This window comes from Gadus morhua, chromosome 8 (genome assembly GCF_902167405.1).
Source record: "Gadus morhua chromosome 8, gadMor3.0, whole genome shotgun sequence".
Taxonomy (NCBI): domain Eukaryota; kingdom Metazoa; phylum Chordata; class Actinopteri; order Gadiformes; family Gadidae; genus Gadus; species Gadus morhua.
In genome coordinates, this window is record NC_044055.1 from 2,401,157 (window position 1) to 2,421,197 (window position 20,041).

The 20,041-nt window shown below is 45.4% G+C and overlaps 1 protein-coding gene across 1 annotated transcript; it reads left to right on the forward strand.

Annotated features, from left to right (window-relative positions):
* The first annotated feature begins 12,564 nt into the window (after nucleotides 1–12,564).
* LOC115549091 (uncharacterized) lies at nucleotides 12,565–17,761 on the forward strand. The gene is made up of 6 exons (XM_030364105.1): nucleotides 12,565–12,700; nucleotides 13,786–14,085; nucleotides 14,173–14,460; nucleotides 15,019–15,132; nucleotides 15,222–15,259; nucleotides 15,435–17,761. The coding sequence occupies exons 1-6, from the start codon at nucleotides 12,604–12,606 to the stop codon at nucleotides 15,567–15,569; spliced, it is 972 nt and encodes a 323-aa protein (XP_030219965.1). The 5' UTR covers nucleotides 12,565–12,603; the 3' UTR covers nucleotides 15,570–17,761.
* The last annotated feature ends 2,280 nt before the right edge of the window (nucleotides 17,762–20,041 follow it).

Consider the following 20,041-nt stretch of genomic DNA (forward strand, 5'->3'; position numbering starts at 1 on the left):
CAGTATCTATGGAGCCAGTTTCCTGCCATAATTCAAACCTGAAAAAAAAAGTTTCAAAGGCTTGTAAGTCTGGGTTTGAAAACTCAACACCTTGTAAAAAAGGTTTTGCAACACTGAAAAAAGAGATTATAACCAGAAAAAAATTCAAACAAAAATTCAAACATCTGTAAACATGATTTTGTGTTCTATTTTATCTTCTTCATCATTTTCACCAACACATTTTCAAAGTATTTTTTTTTTCACAAACATGTTTTCAAAGTTCAAACAATTTCATCAGCGCATTTGCAGAGTTTCAAATCTGGCACTGTTCTAACAGTGTATTTCATTGTTTCCCGGTTTTGAAACCTTGTAAATAGGATTCTGCAAACAGGTGTTCATACATTGAGAAATAAGTTTTGAAAGGTTGAATATTTATTTTTAAAAACTTGTAAAGGTGTACGTTTACGCCATTGCAATGTATTTTTTCAGAACTGACTTTTCAGCACTGACTTTTCAGAGATTTGACCACACAGGCGCAAGCTTTGAGTCACGTGAATATTGGCAGCGTTCTGTCGCGCATTTGTTTTGAAACTCCTGACAGTCAAAGTCTGAAGAAAAAAAAAAAGTTCCTGGGGGCGGGACCATTTAGCTGTAAACCTATTGGTTGCTCTCGGCTGACGTACATTCCAATCACATTCTTGTCATCGGCAGAGCACTGTCAATCACGCACAGCCCGGTGAACGACACATGTACATCCTTCGTCCCTCCCTTATCCCCATGCGGGTGTTGGCGGATGGGGGAGTCTGGGCGGTGGACTGCGACGGTAGCACTGGTGTTGGGTCAGACAACTATCATACCGTACACCTTTACAAGTTTTTAAAAATAAATATTCAACCTTTCAAAACTTATTTCTCAATGTATGAACACCTTTTTTTCTTTCTTTTCTTTTTTAGGATTTTGTCTTTAACAGAGCCATCAGCATATCCGACCACTCAGCAGTGCTCCACTAGAGCACCATTCCAGGAGAGAGTTGTTGTTCTCGCAAGAGTAGCCCTTGACAGGTGGCTTGTCTGGCATTTTGGAGAGGAAGTCCTTATTGAGCTCGATTTTGAAGACTTCGAGGTCCTTCACCGAGGATACATTGGCTGGGATGAGGTTCCACAGCTTGGGCCCGAGTACTGCGAAAGATGTATCGTACATCGTCTGGTGTTTCGCCTTGCCCGACTTCGAGAGTTTTGGGAGCTTTGCGGCGATCCCGTTGCGTTTAGAGCTTTGAAACTCGATCCCCATGTTGTTAGGATGGTGTCCGTTGAGAATCTTCCACATAATCATGATGACATAGCGCTCCCTTTGCCTTTGGAGTGACATGAGTTTCAGGCTTTTGAGTCTCTCCCAGTAATTCATGTCTTGGCATTGTGCAAGTCTAGCAGTGAAGGTTCGTTGAAGGGCCTCGATCTTCTGGGTGAGACCAACCTTTGATTGGTGCCACAATGGGCAGCAGTACTCAACTGCGCTCCTGACCATGCTCTTGTAGAATGTCATCATTGTGGTTGTATCTCTGCATTTGAATACATTAAACACCCAGGCAGACATTCTTTTAGCCTTCTTTATCATGGCATTGATCTGTATTTCCCACTTGAGATCAGCTGATACGATTACACCCAGATCTTTGACTGAGTCAGATGGACGGAGTGTGATGCCACTTGATGTGTCGTACCAGAACTGCTCCTTGAAGAAGGGGAGTTCTTTGAAGGCGAACTCCCCTTGTTTCTGTCGCAACTGTGGTAGAGGTACTCGAACTTGTCCTCGTGCAGCTGCATGTTGTTCCGCTCTTACCACTTTTTTACAGCGTAGACGTCTTCTTGCAACTTTGAGCAGTCAAGAGATGTGTCAATTTTAGATGATAGCCTGGTGTCGTCGGCAAAGCACGGTGGAGTGGTTGACACAATCTCCAATATCGTTGATAAACAATATGAATAGGATGGGGCCAAGGACTGTACCCTGGGAACACCACTGATAATCACCGCTATAAAGGAGTGGATACCATTCACGACAACAGATTGTGTTCTGTCTGAGAGGAACGATGATATCCAGGCGATCATTTTTGAATGGATCCCATATCTTTCCAGCTTCTTGATGAGCAGTGGGTGGTCCACCTTATCAAACCCTTTGGCGAAGTCTAGATAGATCACGTCGGTGTCTTTCTCATCTTGGAGGCCCGTCAGGATGTCATCCAGGTGTTCGAGAAGTTCTGACAGGCAGCTGTGTCCCTTGCGAAATCCGTGCTGTGTCTTTGAAACAAGGTTGTTTCTCTCCAGGTAGTTGACTAGCTGCTTCCGGAGCATTCGTTCAAACAGTTTCACAATGTGGGAGGTTAGGGACACTGGGCGGTAGTTCTGAGCCAGGAACTTGCTGCCCTTTTTGTGTATCGGGGTTACTATGGACTCCTTGTAGTAACTGGGGACTTGACTCTTGGTAAATGAGCAGTCCCAGATGAGGTAGATAGGTTCTGCCACAGTCAGCTTACATTCTTTGAATACCCTAATAGGAATTTCATCTGGGCCGCTGGCGGCATTCGGGTTGACCTCATCAATAGCTTCGATGACATCTTCTTTGGTGAAGGTCATGTCATCATCGGACATGGCTGCAGTTGCGGGGCTGAAGCTTGGGTCCTCCTTAGCTGGGTTGTTGGGGTCGCTGAACACTGACATGTACTGCTCCTGCAGCAAGTCAGCTATGCCCTTCTTGTCTTGTACCGGCTTGTTTTCCTTGTCTTCGAGTAGCTTGATGTCAGTGCTACGCTTGAGAAACTGCTTCGCATAAGTGTAAAAATATTTGGGATTTTTCTTCACTTTCTTTACAGCTTCTTGTTCCTTGAGCTCTAGCTCTCCATGGATTGTGTCCCGCATTTGGATATGGAGCAGACCTAGCTCAGTCTTGAGATTTTCCTCGACTCTGGGGCAGTGATGCTGGCTCTGTACAGTTTGCAACTTTGTCTGGAGTTTTCTCTTCTTTCTGCTGATGATGCGGCAGGAACGCGATCCGTATGGCTTGTAGGGCTTGATGTTTTCCGGTTTGAGAGGAGTATGTTGGAGACATACTTGGAGAAGCGTTAGCCGAAAGAGTTCTGGGAAGTCGTTTTCGTCGTGGCAGGATGCTTTTAGGGACACCCAGTCCATGTCCGAAAGGTTCTGGTTAATCGCTTCCCAGTCTGCTTTCTCCAGGTTAAGAGATCTGAAGGAGTTTCTTTCAAACTCTTTGGTGGTGAGGATAGGCTGGTAGGCTGGGTCATCTGTGAGGGAAATCTTCACTATCCTATGATCTGAGAGTGGGGTGTCAACAACTTCGATATTTTGGAAGATCGTTTCGTTGTTGGTGATGAAGAGGTCAAGGATGTTTGTCGACCTTGTGTCTTCAATCACGTGCTGGTCCATGAAGTGGGAGTCCATAAGGTCAAGAAGCTCTTCTGCTGCATCTATGGTTGCTTGCGGGGAGCCACTTTTTATCATTGACGTCGACCAGTCGATGTTGGGCAGGTTGAAATCACCCATCAACATGACGTCATATCCATCCTCCACTGCTGCTGCGTAGTCTTTGACGAATTTGAAGAGGTCTTTAGTGTTGCAGGGTAGTGCACTTGGAGGGCGATAGACGAGGATAATTGCCGTCTTGGAGGTTTCGCAAGAGCAGGCAACTGCTTGGCAGACTTTGTCGTCGTGTACTTCGATATTGCTGGTGACCAGTTGATCAGAGATGTAGAGTAGGACACCACCTCCTTTTCGGGAGGAACGATCACCTCTGATAATATCATACCCTGGTAGGTGAATCTGGGCATCAGTGATGTAGGACTTGAGCCAAGTTTCAGTGAGTGCAAGTATTGGGAAGCTACAATTGATGTCCTGGTCGAGAAGGTTGTAGAGGTAGGGAAGCTTCCATTTGGTGTTGCTGCTTGCACTGGGGTTCATCCACTGAATATTTAGCAGTATTGCTGTGGGTAGCTTTGGGAGTAGCTCTGAGGGTATCTCAGTGGGTAACTGAGTGGGTAGCTCTGCTGCGGTGGTACATGCTGGTTGAAGAGGAAAGTCTGGAGAGGCTGCTCTTGAGTTCTGCAATCTCTTTCCTGAAGTATTCTTGCATGGATGTCACCAGTCCCATGATCTGTAAAAAATTAGCATTGTTGTCAATGCTGGAGGAGCTTACAGTTCTGTTCTCCTCGGGTCCGAGTTCAGCGGCCCTGCTTGCAGCTCTCGGTCGCGGCCAGGCGTTCTTGTCCCCAGCTGCTCTATTTTCAGCCGGGTTGCTTCGACCTCTGCTGGGGTACGACGGGGGTTGGGTCTCTCTGGAGCTCGGTCTTCTAGGCCTGTCAGGACCTCGAGCCGTTCCTTTCAGATGCGTGAAGGTACAATCTTCCACTGGGCAGTGTTTGTCTTGCGGGGAGTATCTGCAAAGCCTGGGATGGAAAAACTCACACCTTTTTCCCTTTGTACATCCGAATCTTGAGTTCGTTCCGTGTCCACAGTATTTGTGGCACAGCTTTGGGTGTCGTAATGGGCAGGAAACTCCTGCAACTAGCTCTTTCCCATCCTTGCCATGGGGACAATTTCTAGTTTTGTAGCGTGGGCAGACTTTGGTGCTGTCGCCGTTTGTCTGCTCTGTTTGCTCTTCAGCTCCTCTGTCCATATTTGACAGTCTTTGTTGAAGATCATCCTCGTTGAGAGGCGAAGGCTGGCTGTTGTGCTTTGGAGAGTTAGCAGCACTTGCGGTGTTGGAAACGTTGTTGGACACACTGACGTTCCGGGTTCGCTTGGGTGGCTTTACCGGGTTTATTTTAGCCTTGCACCCATGACACAGACCAGACAAACCCTGATGGGAGATTTGTTATGGTGTCGGGAACATTTAGTTTCTCACGAATCTGGGTACAGTTGTGGGAACCCCGGAAACAGGAGAAACAAAGAATAGTCGGTTTTTCCTCTGAGTCAAAGGCGATGGCGTAGTCAGCCTCGCATTCGCCACAGTGTTGGGGGAACAGGGCCTCGATAGCCAGAATCACTCTATCAGCCAACGCTGCCTTATTTGAAAAATTGGCGGCGTCATTTCCATTCCTCAGCTGGACGCCAAGAAAGTCTGCACAGCATTCCAGGGAGGGAAGGCTGAACTCGGCTGCAGACATCTTTGTAAGATTTCTAGTGTGCTACCCTCAGGCTGTATGCGCTGATAACAGTCTTTGAAATAACATCAGCAACAGTCAGTAGTTTACCAATGATGACATCAATAGCTTGGGGATCAGCAGCAGCCATATTGAAACAATGCATTCTGTCCTGTTTGCAGAATCCCATTTACAAGGTTTCAAAACCGGGAAACAATGAAATACACTGTTAGAACAGTGCCAGATTTGAAACTCTGCAAATACGCTGGTGAAATTGTTTGAACTTTGAAAACAAAAAAAATACTTTGAAAATGTGTTGGTGAAAATGATGAAGAAGATAAAATAGAACACAAAATCATATTTACCGATGTCTGAATTTTTGTTTGAATTTTTTTCAGGTTATAATCTCTTTTTTCAGTGTTGCAAAACCCTTTTTACAAGGTGTTGAGTTTTCAAACCCAGACTTACAAGCCTTTGAAACTTTTTTTTTCAGGTTTGAATTATGGCAGGAAACTGGCTCCATAAATGTACGTCAGTATATTCCAATCACATTCTTGTCATCGGCAGAGCACTGTCAATCACGCACAGCCCGGTGAACGGCACATGTGATTGGAATGTACGTCAGCCGAGAGCAACCAATAGGTTTAGAGCTAAATGGTCCCGCCCCCAGGAACGTTTTTTTTTTCTTCAGACTTTGAATGTCAGGAGTTTCAAAACAAATGCGCGACAGAACACTGCCAATATTCACGTGACTCAAAGCTTGCGCCTGTGTGGTCAAATCTCTGAAAAGTCGGTGCCGAAAAGTCAGTTCTGAAAAAATACATCGCAATGGCGTAAACGTACACCTTTACAAGTTTTATTTCTCAATGTATGAACACCTGTTTGCAGAATCCCATTTACAAGGTTTCAAAACCGGGAAACAATGAAATACACTGTTAGAACAGTGCCAGATTTGAAACTCTGCAAATGCGCTGGTGATATTGTTTGAACTTTGAAAACATGTTTGTGAAAAAAAAAATACTTGGTGTTGTGTTGGTGAAAATGGTGAAGAAGATAAAATAGAACACAAAATCATGTTTACAGATGTTTGATTTTTTTTTTGATTTTTTTCAGGTCATAATCTCTTTTTTCAGTGTTGCAAAACCTTTTTTACAAGGTGTTGAGTTTTCAAACCCAGACTTACAAGCCTTTGAAACTTTTTTTTTCAGGTTTGAATTATGGCAGGAAACTGGCTCCATAAGTATCTACAGTACAGTGACCTTCGACCAATCACAGCACAGTAGCGCAAGTGCAGTATGGCGTATGTGTAGTATTTGTTTTTAAACGTTTCTATCGTAATTTATTTATTTAAATAAATGAATAAACTTTAAATGTATCCATGAAATTTAGTTGTTTCTGTCACACAAATTACTTAAATGCTGACTGTAATCTATGTAACATTTTATTATTACGCAGTGCATTACGGAACGCACTGCTTTTACTGTCAGGAGTGCGGCCAGAATATGGCCGGTAATAGTGTCTAAATAACCCAACATGACGTGAAAAGTGTGTAGAGAAAGTGGCCCCTCTCCCAGCTGCATTTCAGCGACAGGCAGTAACAATAAGTTTCTCGAAGGAATCCGAAATGATCAAATTTAATGTTGCATACAACATTGCCGAAGAGGAGTTGCCATTCACCAAATTTAAAACCGACATTCTTATGAAGAAAAATGGATTAAACGTCAACCCGACGTAGGCCTATAGCAATGAGATGGCATGTGCACAATTCATTGCGGTAACAGCTGCGGATGTCGGAAACGCCACATGTCCTTCATGATTGACGGCGACACAGAAGTAAGTCTCTACCAAAGAGTCTCTACCAAGAGATCGTCTACAGCCGCATTTTGCGCAAAGGGAGACCGGTCAACATTTTAATTGTTTAATACTTTAAGCACAAAAAAAGTTTTATTTTGCTTAAAGAGCCCATGCCATTAAAATCACATTTTTCCTATTGTTTGTTAAATAACATAGGTCTGAATAAGTTTGTGAGCTGTGGTAAGTTTGAAATCTATGCAGTTTGTCTGCTGAATGCAATAGGCAATGAAAGGAAAAAGGCAGAAGAAATGAGCCAATCTGGATAAGGTGACACTGTGACGTAGCGTTGTCAAATTATTATTCATGGCCCTGCCCACTTGGTTGGTTCGTAACCACCCACAAGAATTCTGAAGGAGTCGTGATTGAGCTAGTGCTAAATGCTAATACGTGTACGGTAGTTGCTTAGTTCGTAGTAACAGGCTAGTTACAGAATTTTGAATGCAATGGCAGAACGACATCGAACTACATGAACTGCGACATGCTGCCTGCCACCGGTTGCCGCGAGGCACCACCGCCGCGAAGCACCACCGCCTGGCAGCGGGCAGCCTGGCGGTGGTGCCTCGCGCCGGCAGCAGGCAGCAGGCAGCGCAGGGTTCTGTCTACTTCAGATTGATGTGGAAGTGGAAGAACCAGAGAAGTCGGAGAACCCGACGAAGTCCTTTGTGATTCATTATATCGTCTGGACGTGCACACAGCTTTTGGCCGTGATAATATGTATTATTTGATATAGATATCTATGTATTATATGATATTATTTAGATATAGAGCTCCAGGACTGTAACGCAAGTGTTGTACACTTCCTTGTTATTTGGATAACCGTTCTGCTGTTGGTGGGATGGCGCATAACACGTCGGACTCTCATCTATGGTATTTCTACAACTAGACCCGTAGTGGGGGTTATCTCAGCCATGGTTGAGAATGAATTGGGGGAAAGGAACTTTGGCTTTGACTCCCTGAAGTCATGAACCACGACATGGAGGAGAAAGGGATTGTTGACCGCGGTCGTCTCCCGCCGGAGCCTCGCTGCCGATGGACCACCGCCTCGGCTTCAGGATGCGGTGATTAGCGCTGACCGCTGCCGAGGCGGTGATTAGCGCTGACCGCTGCCGAGGCGGCGGGAAGCAGGGGTCAAGCGGGATACATTCGCGGCCAACAATCCCTTTCTCCTCCATGTCGTGGTTCATGTAGCCTACTTCAGGGAGTCAAAGCCAAAGTTCCTTTCCCCCAATTCATTCTCAACCATGGCTGAGATAACCCCCACTACGAGTCTCGTTGTAGAAATACCAGAGACGAGAGTCCTACGTGTTATGCGCCATCACACCAACAGCAGAACGGTTATCCAAATAACAAGGAAGTGTACAACACTTGCGTTACAGTCCTGGAGCTCTGCTCTATATCTAAATAATATCATATAATACATAGATATCTATATCAAATAATTCATATTATCACGGCCAAAAGCTGTGTGCGCGTCCAGACGATATAATGAATCACAAAGGACTTCGTTGGGTTCTCCGACGTCTCTGGTTCTTCCACTTCCACATCAATCTGAAGTAGACGCGGTCGTTTGAGATTCATAATAACCTATCGTCTGGAGGCTCACACAGCTTTTGGCCGTGATAATATATATTATATATTATATGATATAGATATCTATGTATAATATGGGTTTCTAAGAGCCATTGCGATACATCCACCGTAAACAGAGCGCATGGTACTGTCAGTGGCTCCAAGCTGCTCAGGGCCACACCCCCACCCCCCTCCTTGACCTGCCTTGACACGCCCACCGTATACAGAGCGCATGGTAGTGGCTACAAGCTGCTCAGGGCCACACCCCACCCCCCTCCTTGACCTGCCTTGACACGCCCACCGAAACAGCGCGTTTGGGGGAAGCTCAATGTGCGACTGTTTCGGAGTGACTGTAACTCTGCACCACGGCTGAATTTCGGGGAAGTCTTTGAATACTGTGTTTGTGGCCCACTAATACCTATATTAAAGCATCATAAAATAGAATGGCATGGGATCTTTAATGGTTTAGTTCGAAATGTTCAATTTCAACTCAGTGAAGCACTTTAAATACCTTATTTTTATTTTTATTCTCCTGGAACCGTCACCTTATCGTGGTGGAGAGGTTTGCGTGTCCCTGTGAACCTGAGGGCTGTGTTGTCTGGAGCCTTGTGCTCCTGGTAGGGTCTCTCATGGCAGAGTGGTCTCAGGTGAGGGGCCAGACTAAGAATGGTTCAAAAATCCTCAATGAATAACGGAAGAAGAGGAGATGTGTCCCGGCCTGGAGGAAGCCCGGGGCCCCCGTCTGGTGCCAGGCCCAGACGGAGGGCTCGATGGCGAGCGCCTGGTGGCCGGGTTTGCCACGGAGCCCGGTCGGGCACAGCCCGAACAAACTACGTGGCACCCCCCCTCTCTTCATCCCATGGGCCCACCACCTTTGGGAAGACCCGTTGGGGTCGGGTGCGCAGCCACATGGGTGGCAGCGAAGGTCAGGGGTCTCGACGGACCAGACCCGGGCGGCAGAAGCTGGATCTGGGGACGTGGAACGTCACCTCGCTGTGGGGAAAGGAACCGGAGCTTGTGAGGGAGGTGGAGCGCTATCAGTTAGATCTGGTGGGGCTTACCTCCACGCACAGTCTCACCTCTGGTACCGTACTCCTGAATAAGGGTTGGACTCTATTCTTCTCCGGAGTTGCCGAGGGCGTGAGGCGCCGGGCGGGTGTGGGGATACTCATAAATCCCCGGCTGAGCGCCGCGGTGTTGGAGTTTACCCCGGTAGACGAGAGGGTCGCCTCCCTGCGCCTAAGGGTTGTAGGGGGGAAAACTCTGACTGTTGTTTGTGCGTATGCACCAAACAGCAGCTCAGAGTACTCTGCCTTCTTGAAGACCCTGAATGGAGTCCTGTATGGGGCTCCAGTAGGGGACTCCGTAGTTCTGCTGGGTGACTTCAACGCCCACGTGGGCAACGATGGAGACACCTGGAGAGGCGTGGTGGGGTGGAACGGCCTCCCTGATCTAAACCCGAGCGGTCGTTTGTTATTGGACTTCTGTGCTAGTCATGGATTATCCATAACAAACACCATGTTCGAACATAAGGGTGCTCATAAGTGTACCTGGTACCAGAGTACCCTAGGCCGAAGATCAATGATCGATTTTGTGATCGTGTCATCTGATCTCAGGCCGCATGTTTTGGACACTCGGGTAAAGAGAGGGGCGGAACTGCCAACCGACCACCATCTGGTTGTGAGTTGGATCAGGGAATGGGGCAAATTTCCGGATAGACCTGGTAAGCCCAAACGAGTAGTGCGGGTGAACTGGGAACGTCTGGAGGAGGCCCCCGTCCTAGGTATCTTCAACTCACACCTCCGGCAGAGTTTTTCTGGCATTCCTGTGGAGGTTGGGGGCATTGAGCCGGAGTGGGCGGTGTTCAAAGCCTCCATTGCTGAAGCTGCGGTGGCTAGCTGTGGCCTCAGGGTCTTGGGCTCCTCAAGGGGCGGTAACCCTCGGACACCGTGGTGGACACCGGTGGTCAGGGAAGCCGTCCGATTGAAGAAGGAGGCCTTCCGGGATATGATATCCTGGAGGACTCCTGACTCGGTTGCAGGGTACCAACAGGCCCGAAGGGCTGCAGCTGCTGCCGTGTCGGAGGCTAAGCAGCGGGTGTGGGAGAAGTTCGGAGAGGCCATGGAGAAGGACTTTCGGTCGGCACCAAAGTGTTTCTGGAAGACTATCCGGCACCTCAGGAGGGGGAAACGGGGAACCATCCAAGCTGTGTACAGTAAGGATGGGACTCTGTTGACCTCAACTGAGGAGGACGTTGGAAGGAACACTTTGAGGAACTCCTGAATCCGAATGACACGCCCTCTATGTTGGAGGCAGAGCTCGAGGTTGATGGTGTTTCGTCGTCAATTTCCCTGGTGGAGGTCACTGAGGTAGTCAAACATCTCTGCAGTGGCAAAGCCCCAGGGATTGATGAGATCCAGCCAGAAATGCTAAAGGCTCTGGGTGTTGAGGGGCTGTCATGGTTGACACGCCTATTCAACATCGCGTGGGAGTCGGGTACAGTGCCAAAGGAGTGGCAAAGGAGGTGCTGGAAAGGAGGGTTCGGCCGATCGTCGAACCTCAGATTGAAGAGGAACAATGCGGTTTTCGCCCCGGACGTGGAACTACGGACCAGCTATGCCCATCCGGTCTACATGTGTTTTGTGGATCTGGAGAAGGCGTATGACCGGGTCCCCCGGGAGAAACTGTGGGAGGTGCTGCGGGAGTATGGGGTAAGGGGGTCTATCCTCAGGGCCATCCAATCCCTGTACTCCCAAAGCGAAAGCTGTGTTCGCGTCCTCGGCAGCCAGTCAGTTTCGTTCTCAGTGGGTGCTGGTCTCCGCCAGGGCTGCGCCTTGTCACCAATCCTGTTTGTGATATACATGGACAGGATATCGAGGCGTAGTCGTGGTGGGGAGGGGTTGCAGTTCGGTGGTCTGAGGATCTCGTCACTGCTTTTTGCAGATGATGCGGTCCTCATTGGATCATCGGCCTGTGACCTTCAGCACTCACTGGATCGGCTGGCGGCCGAGTGTGAAGCGGCTGGGATGAGGATCAGCACCGCTAAATCTGAGGCCATGACTCTTAGCAGGAAACCGATGGATTGCTTACTCCGGGTAGGAAATGAGTCCTTAGCCCAAGTGAAGGAGTTCAAGTACCTCGGGGTCTTGTTCGCGAGTGAGGGTACTATGGAGCGTGAGATTGGCCGGAGAATCGGAGCAGCGGGGGCGGTATTGCGTTCGCTTTACCGCACCGTTGTAACGAAAAGAGAGCTGAGCCGCAAGGCAAAGCTCTCGATCTACCGGTCGATCTTCGTTCCTATCCTCACCTATGGTCATGAGGGCTGGGTGATGACCGAAAGGACGAGATCGCGGGTACAAGCGGCCGAGATGAGTTTTCTCAGAAGGGTGGCTGGCGTCTCCCTTAGGGATAGGGAGAGAAGCTCAGCCATCCGTGAGGAACTCGGATTAGAGCCGCTGCTCCTTTACTTAGAAAGGAGTCAGCTGAGGTGGTTCGGGCATCTGGTAAGGATGCCCACTGGGCGCCTTCCTTGGGAGGTGTTTCAGGCACGTCCAGTGGGGAGGAGACCTCGGGGAAGACCCAGGACTAGGTGGAGAGATTATATCTCAACACTGGCCTGGGAACGCCTCGGGATCCCCCCGTCAGAGTTGGTCAATGTGGCCTGGGAAAGGGAAGTCTGGGGCCCCCTGCTTGAGCTGCTCCCCCCGCGACCCGACCCCGGATAAGCGGACGAAAATGAGATGAGATGAGATTTTTCTTTTTTTTTATAATTGTGCTTTAAATAAAGACACGCATTTCTCTACACCTTATTCTTGTTTAAAAATCATTCACATTATATGAAAGTTATGAACATAGATATAAAGGTGACCTCATGGCGTCTGGAGCCCTGTGAAGTATTGATACATTTAATGCATTCGTCAGCCCACCTACCCAAAATCACCACCAGCTGTCACTGGTTCCCTATATAGTATAGGAAATAGTGAGTGAGTGTATAGGGAACGATTTCGAACACAGAGAGAGAGCGACCGAGAGCGATAACCATTTCCTCATGTCTCATGTCTCGATGCAGTGCCACTTTATCTACCATGACTCCCTACTCTGTATTTCTCTCGGCTCTTTATGTATTTAGTTTTTGGTTCAGAGGCCTACAAGGTAAATCCCCAAACTCTTTTTCTATCATTTGTCTCTGATATGTGCCGCCTATTGCTTTCATTGTTAGAAGATAACTGTTCAACGTCTCAGAGCAATGGGCATTGCTCTGAGACGTTATTTCTCTATTCCGTTCTCGCCTACAATATAGGCTGCGCTTTTCTAACTGTCTAACATTGGAAACGCTAGATTACAGCTCGCAATGTACTCCTGAATTTATGAACTACTCAGGACTATGGGTTAATCGTTTGAATTTATTGTGTACCTATTATATATTATGTTAGGGAATAGTGTGACCATACAACTGAGTAAAGGGGAAGATGGAGTTTTGACTTGATTCTATTTCAGTTAAGATAATCGGGGCCATTTAATAGGCTACGTATGTAGATATGTTGTTGCTGGCTTTTTGTATATTTCGATATAATGGTATTACAATAGAAAAAAATAGTAAAAGTAAAAAAAAAAAATACATTTAGGCTATATATATAGCCTATATATATATATATATATATATATATATATATATATATATATATATATATATATATGTATATATATATATATATTGATATATATATATATATATATATATATATATATATATCAATATAATGGATATAATATGGACACATAAGACAATCAATATTCGGTATTTGTTATGGATTTATTGTACAAATTCCCTGAAAAGATGCGCGTTCCAGGATGAATTGAAAAGCTCCCGTAAGGGCTGAGATGGCAGAGAACAGCTGATTTGGAACGGAGCAACAGCTGTTTGCTTTCACGGGGAAAAACTAAGGAACTTCAACCTACTTAGGCCTACTAATTAACGTTCAAAAGCTATTAAATCTTCAACAAAATATGAAGATACTGTCAAAATCGGTTCCAGGGAGTATATAGGGATTATTAATGTTGTTTTTGATGGTGTTTTTTTCTGGAACGAGTATTCGAATATTCGCTCGGAAAAACCAACGAGTATTGGAAGCCTGAAAAATGGCATTCGGGCCAGCCCTACTAGATAGCTGGAGAAATTAATTTATGCAGATGAAAAGATATTTCCTGTGTAATTATTTTGTTAATATTTGTTTCAGGGCACCCAATGGAAACCTTGTTTGTGCTGGAGGGAGACGATTTATCTATGGTAATCCATGGACCGACACCTGTAGATCAATTTCTCTGGCGAGCTACAATACAATTAAAAAAATACACTATATTAACATATCAACCTGGTACAGAGCCTAAAAAATACTATGGAAAAAGGGCAGAGTTTTCCAAAACAACGTTTTCTTTGCAAATTAAAAACCTACGATTAAATGAAAGTGGACTTTACGAAGCAGTAGTTATTTCTGCAACACAAGACATTGTCGCTGAATACCACGTCACAGTTCAAGGTATGTTCACTGAAACAGAGCACAGCCATTCGAAACAAGCTGTTTCTTTGTTTGTATTTTAATGATATCTAAATCTCCTTGTTCCAGAGCGGGTATCACCAGTGGTCCTGAATGTGTCGTCTGTGTCTCTCAGTCCTGAATCCTGTAAAGTGACCGTGACCTGTAGCACTCAGAGCTCCTCCTTAAACTCCACCTTCACGTGCACCCCTCGGACCTGCTCTGAGGATGGAGAAGACCCAGCAGAGGTCGTGACCTCTGATGGCTCGCTCCAAATCTACCTCTCAAATGGTTTGAACGCCGTCTGTAACCATAGCAACAAAGTGAGCTGGTCAAAGGCCACGATGGAGATTAAACCTCTGTGTTTTGAAGATGATGGTAAGATCGGGGAAAATATTGATTGGACAAATGCAAATTCTAAATGTATTTACGTTGATCTCAGTGTATGATTGGACAAGCATGAATAGATAATAAGAATACTAAAACACCAGTGACTTTATTGGTTGTGTGGCATTAAAGTTGCTGTAGGAGAGAGAGAGAGAGAGAGAGAGAGAGAGAGAGAGAGAGAGAGAGAGAGAGAGAGAGAATAGATTTTTCAACAAATCAACCAAAACACGTCCCCCCCCTCTCTGTTCCCTCCACAAATTGAGTGTTACTTTTGTGTTGTGAAATCACAACTCTTGTGCAGAGGCTTGGGCCCCATCAACCCAAAACATCTCTCTCACTAATGGCTGACGGATGGCTAAGCCATATTTAGCCAACTACACATGAACAACAGCCTACAGCACCTCTAATATATATGCTTATTTTTTTTTCCATTTTAAAGCATTTAAATGTAGACATCCTACATTCAGAATTGTAGTGAGAGTCGAAACTGTGCAGTTTGATGAAACACAACGGTAGTATTGTTCCATTTTCTGTTTTGTTTGTTGACAGATATTCCTTACATCAACCCACAGCAAGGAAATCTATTAATCATCATTCCATTCTTTCTGGTCATTCTTATTCTGGTTGGCATTCTGGGTGCTATTTACAAACAGAGGAAAAAGAGTAAGTTACACTTTTGTCACCAGTTTGCATTAAATAAATAAATGCATAAATAATTTTTGGAACCTTTTTTCCACATGACCACCATAAAGATAAACGGGAAATAAATTCTCCTGGTAGCGATGACCTGGTAAGCTGATTTCCTACACGTCATACTTACATGTTCTATAATCATTAAAACCAAATACGACAAAAGTTTGTAAGACAACCATACATACATAACATGTTGATAAAATGGGAATTGGTACTTCTTGTTTATAAGATAATTGAACAATGCAACAAACTTATGTAAATGTTCTTTCCAGAGTCCAAACGGTGACCAGTCTCCCACCGTCTACAGTATGTTAGGACCCTCTTCTATCCCTTTAGAACCCATTCCCCGTCAAACAGCCTCTCCCGAAGGTATTTATGCCCAGGTTGACAAGCACGGACGTGCTTAGAAGGCTGCTGGTTCAATCCCTGGCTAATAGGCCCGTTCCGACTGAGGGACTCTTCCCTCCAGTGAGCCGCTATGGGTGTGGCTTGGGGGACAGGATGCGCCCAACTTCACAGTTTAGCGGTTCAGTTAGCGACTCAGGTATCACCTAACTATAGTCGAGGCTGATTGGATACGGTTGAGGCGGGATATGACGTTAGTTCGACGTATGATTAAGGCGGCAGAGGCGGATCCGTCGGCCAATCAGATCGTGGCTATGCAAATACACTCCACACGTTTACTGGATCCTTTTTGCAATAACAAGCAGGAAGAAGCAGGAAAAATCCGGCCGTTATATTTTTTTAAAGAAGTGTGGAACGATAGGATTGTTTTTAGTCACCTGTTGTTTGTGTCATCTTTTGTATTTATATCCACAAAACGGCTTTGTAGCGGGAAGCAATTTAGTATGCGTCTACAAAGACTAGTCCCCTATACGTCAGACACGCCCTTAGTCACAGGTCAGCAGGTCGCAGCAGGTCGCAGCCCTGCTGAGACCTGCTGTGTCCTGTGTGCAGACTTGCTGCAGCATTACGCGGCCGATACTGGAGGTCTCCACTAGGGGCAGACCACAGTCATATCAGATCCGAAAATTATGCAAAAGCATGCGTATTGCTTGCACATGTCAATAAACAACATGGAGACGCTGGAAGACAAAGAACTGATCATTTTACTACTGTTAAGAGGGCGGCAGAAAAATGCCTCGAAAGAGTGTTATCATACAGGTGTGGGAAATCGCGGACTAGGTCCGACAGTCTCTCCTAGAACCTTTCCGCCATGCTAATATAACTCCTGACCTCGAGGTCACTGTTTATTGTCTCGATCACCCACATCTTTCTTGCCAGTATTGCATCTCGCGGCCGCATCGTGTTCGCTTGCGACGACGTGCGCGACGGAAGCACCAAACGGTCGCATGGTACGCATGGCAGCCATGATCCGTACTCGTATGCGTTGTCTGCAGCAAGTCAACTCCAGCCCTATGACAAACTAATTACGTCATATTTGAACTCCGTTGGGTAGCCGCTACAAAGGTCGCTGTATGGGAACGGACGGCGAGGGGAACTCAGTGAGTGGGCGTAGCCAAACAGTGAGCCGCTTTCCAAGAAGTCCCTCAGTCGGAACGCGCCTTATGTGCCGTGTGTCCTTTGGCTGGAGCATTCCAGCTTCTGCTTTTGATGTTATTTGTACTGTATTTTCTTTGGATTGATACTCTCAACTATGCCTTTTGGTACTTCTTATTTTGAGCAAACAGTTAACGGTTAACTAAATATAGGCCTATTAAAAATATATATATTTACATTATTTATCAATGCATCTAAATAATCAATGGTGTAATGCACTTAAGTGTCTTTTGTCATCACCTAACATTGGATCAAGTCCATGATTTTGGTCAATCATGGTTGAAGCATGTTTATGCATTTTTATTTTTGGTTGTCATTTTCAAAAAAGTATTATAATGCGTTATAATACATGTTCAGATTCAAAATATTTTTTAGAAATGTAACTCGCAATATTTATTTTCAAAATATTTTGTATATATACTGTATATACATGGAGATACACAATTTTTCAAATCTATATGGATATAGATATGTATGCATATATATATATATATGCATATATATACACACACATGCATACATATGCGTATATACTGTATATATCTATATCTATCTATCTATATATATATGTATTTTTACTGTTTGTATATGTATGTATATTTTATGCATTTATTTTATTTGTTTATTTTTTATTTTTACTTACAAGTTAGAAATACGCACTCTGTATTCTAGAGCTAAGTGGCCTTCCCTTAATGTACGTCCCTGCTGGTTGGGTTATATTTATAGAATCCGCCTCGGACCGGTTCCTCAATAACTGAAATAAAATAAAACGTTTCTGTTTCAGTGCTTTTTAAACAGAGAGACCGCAGCTTCCCTCCCCTGTTCAGTTGTATTTGTTTACAGGCCGCTCTCGGCCTCTCAAAAGGATGGCGACGGCGATGTGGGGTCCAAAGTCCTAATGTGGTTTCTATGTATTTATGTTTATGGTCTTTGTAGAGTGTGTGTGGTAGATGGATGGTCACCATGTTCACAATGTCAGCATTCAACACCTGCTCGGCTCATAATATTGTCAACTCTTAAATAAACAGCTTTTACAGTATCTTTATCCTGGTTGTCAGGGGGAGGAGTGAACTAAGGCGGCCTGGAGAGAGCTAACTCTCAGGATAAGACATCCCAGGCCAGCGGGTCGAGCGTTCACACAGAACACAGACCTCCTTACTGGAAGCAGGAGACTGGGGGAGGGTCCGCTCAGTGCCTGGAGGGAGGGGATAACCGGGAGATGTGTGTCCCAGTTGGGTCTACAATAGAATGGTTGTATTGAGTTAGTATCCTATTGGGCGTATCCCTCCTCCATATGGTGCTTGGTATCCCTCCTCACACAAAACTGTCTTCGGGCTAACCGCCCTTCTTTGCTGTAACTTCCTGAGTCCTGATGTAGTTCAGCTCCACCAATCACATTACAGCAGAGATCGACTGTTCTCAAGTCTCCTCTCATGATTTCATAACACCTTCACTTTTTCCAAACAAATTGTGCTTCAGACTTCACGACATAAAATCCAAATTGGGGCAGCTACAAAAACATTTTAAACCACCTTGCCTTTTGTTTGTGATAACTGCAGTCACAGTTAGACTTCCTCATTTTTGTATCTATGTAAGGCCTGTCTGTGTTTCTGCTTTTTTTTATTGCATGTTTGATAGGGGCTTATGTTCATATCTTGCATGTAAACATTAATGAAAAAGATAATAGTCTGTAGGCAGATGATATATAAATGTTTAGCAATGACAGTTCTAAATGGCTTGATTCAGTTTATATCAAACAGCACCAACATTACAACTTATATAAGGACTTCAACTAATGCTAAGTTCTGTTTCTAATTGTCATTGTGGTAATGGTATCTTAGTGCTGTTCTCAAGCTGCTTCCATCACCACTTCCTCTTCCATGACACCCGGACACACACACACACACACACACACACACACACACAAACACACACACACACACACACACACACACACACACACACACACACACACACACACACACACACACACACACACACACAGGAAAGTGTGTGTGTGTGTGTGGGGGGGAGGGTGAAATAGGTGTCGTGTATCAAACACTGATAAAGTTATAACCGTTAAAGCAGATAACTGGAGGCGCACATAGCAGACTCAACGTAGTATTATTTATTATAATCAGTTAACAACCAGCGCGTAGCTATCCAGGCAGAGCAGACAACTTATAGGTCCCCCTGGCGGCGGTTCTGCCGTAGACACTTCTCAGAACAACCAATAGATGACCGCCATCTTATTAGTACCAATCACATTGTGAACCTGCAAACGGATAAAACCACTGGTTGATTTTCTGTGTTGTCTGTATTAAATTTTTTGTAGACTGCTCAGAGTTTTGGGTGCACAGCCTAGTTCTACAGATCAGTTGAATTCACATTCAGTATTAGGCCCCGTCCACACGAAGCCGAAACGGGCGAAACCGTTACGGTTTCGATCTATCCGGTTTCGAAGTATCTCCGTAAAGACGAAGCCAAGCGAAACCGGATAGATCTGTAGAAACGCTGTAGTAAACATTCCAGGCCCATACGGGGCGCTGCTTCTGGTACACAAATCCAGAAGAAGAAGAGGCGAGCATGCGCATAAAGGCTGCCCCCCGAACCACTAACAACACAAACAAACAGCTCTTCTACGATGGCGAACTAGATTCTCAATAAATAATGGCTTAGCAACCCAACAAGGGACATGATATGCTGCAGAACGATTACAAGCTTGTAGTCCGCCATCATCTTTTTTGTTGTGATTTCTGAGACTCCGTGGGCTTAAGAGCCATTGGCTAGGAGGTCGAGGGGTGGGGCGATGACGTCATGGTTTGCGGTTTCAGTCGGTTTCAGGCGTCCACACGAAACCAAAACGAAACCGGATAGTTTTGAAACCACCTCCGAGGGTGGTTTCAGAAGTTTGCGGTTTCGGTCAGCGGATTCGCCGGCTTCGTGTGGACGGAAGGCCGAACCGTACAAGACCTTTGCGGTTTCGCCATGAAATCGGCTTCGTGTGGACGGGGCCTTAGTATCAATGTGAAAGAATATATACTGCTTGGTGAATAATTATCACTCCACCACCTCTTTTTATAGCTTGAGAGTGAGTCAGAGGCAGGGGCAGAGTGCAGGGACGACGTTGAGAGTCCCATTGCTGAGGTTAGTGATGAAAGGGATCTGACAGTTAAGAATAAGTTGTGATGCAGACTACCTTCTCAGAATTGTATTGAAATCGATGGGGATATTGAATGAGAAACAATTCAGCCAAGGTGCACCATATGACTGATATAGTCAGGAGAGCATAATGTCTTTATGCTATGCTAATTTTCAA

Coding starts and splice junctions, on each gene's coding strand:
- LOC115549091 (XM_030364105.1), top strand. CDS start 12,604: ATGTCTCGATGCAGTGCCACTTTATCTACCATGACTCCCTACTCTGTA. Junction 12,701..13,785: donor TTGGTTCAGAGGCCTACAAG/GTAAATCCCCAA, acceptor TATTTGTTTCAG/GGCACCCAATGGAAACCTTG. Junction 14,461..15,018: donor TCTGTGTTTTGAAGATGATG/GTAAGATCGGGG, acceptor GTTTGTTGACAG/ATATTCCTTACATCAACCCA.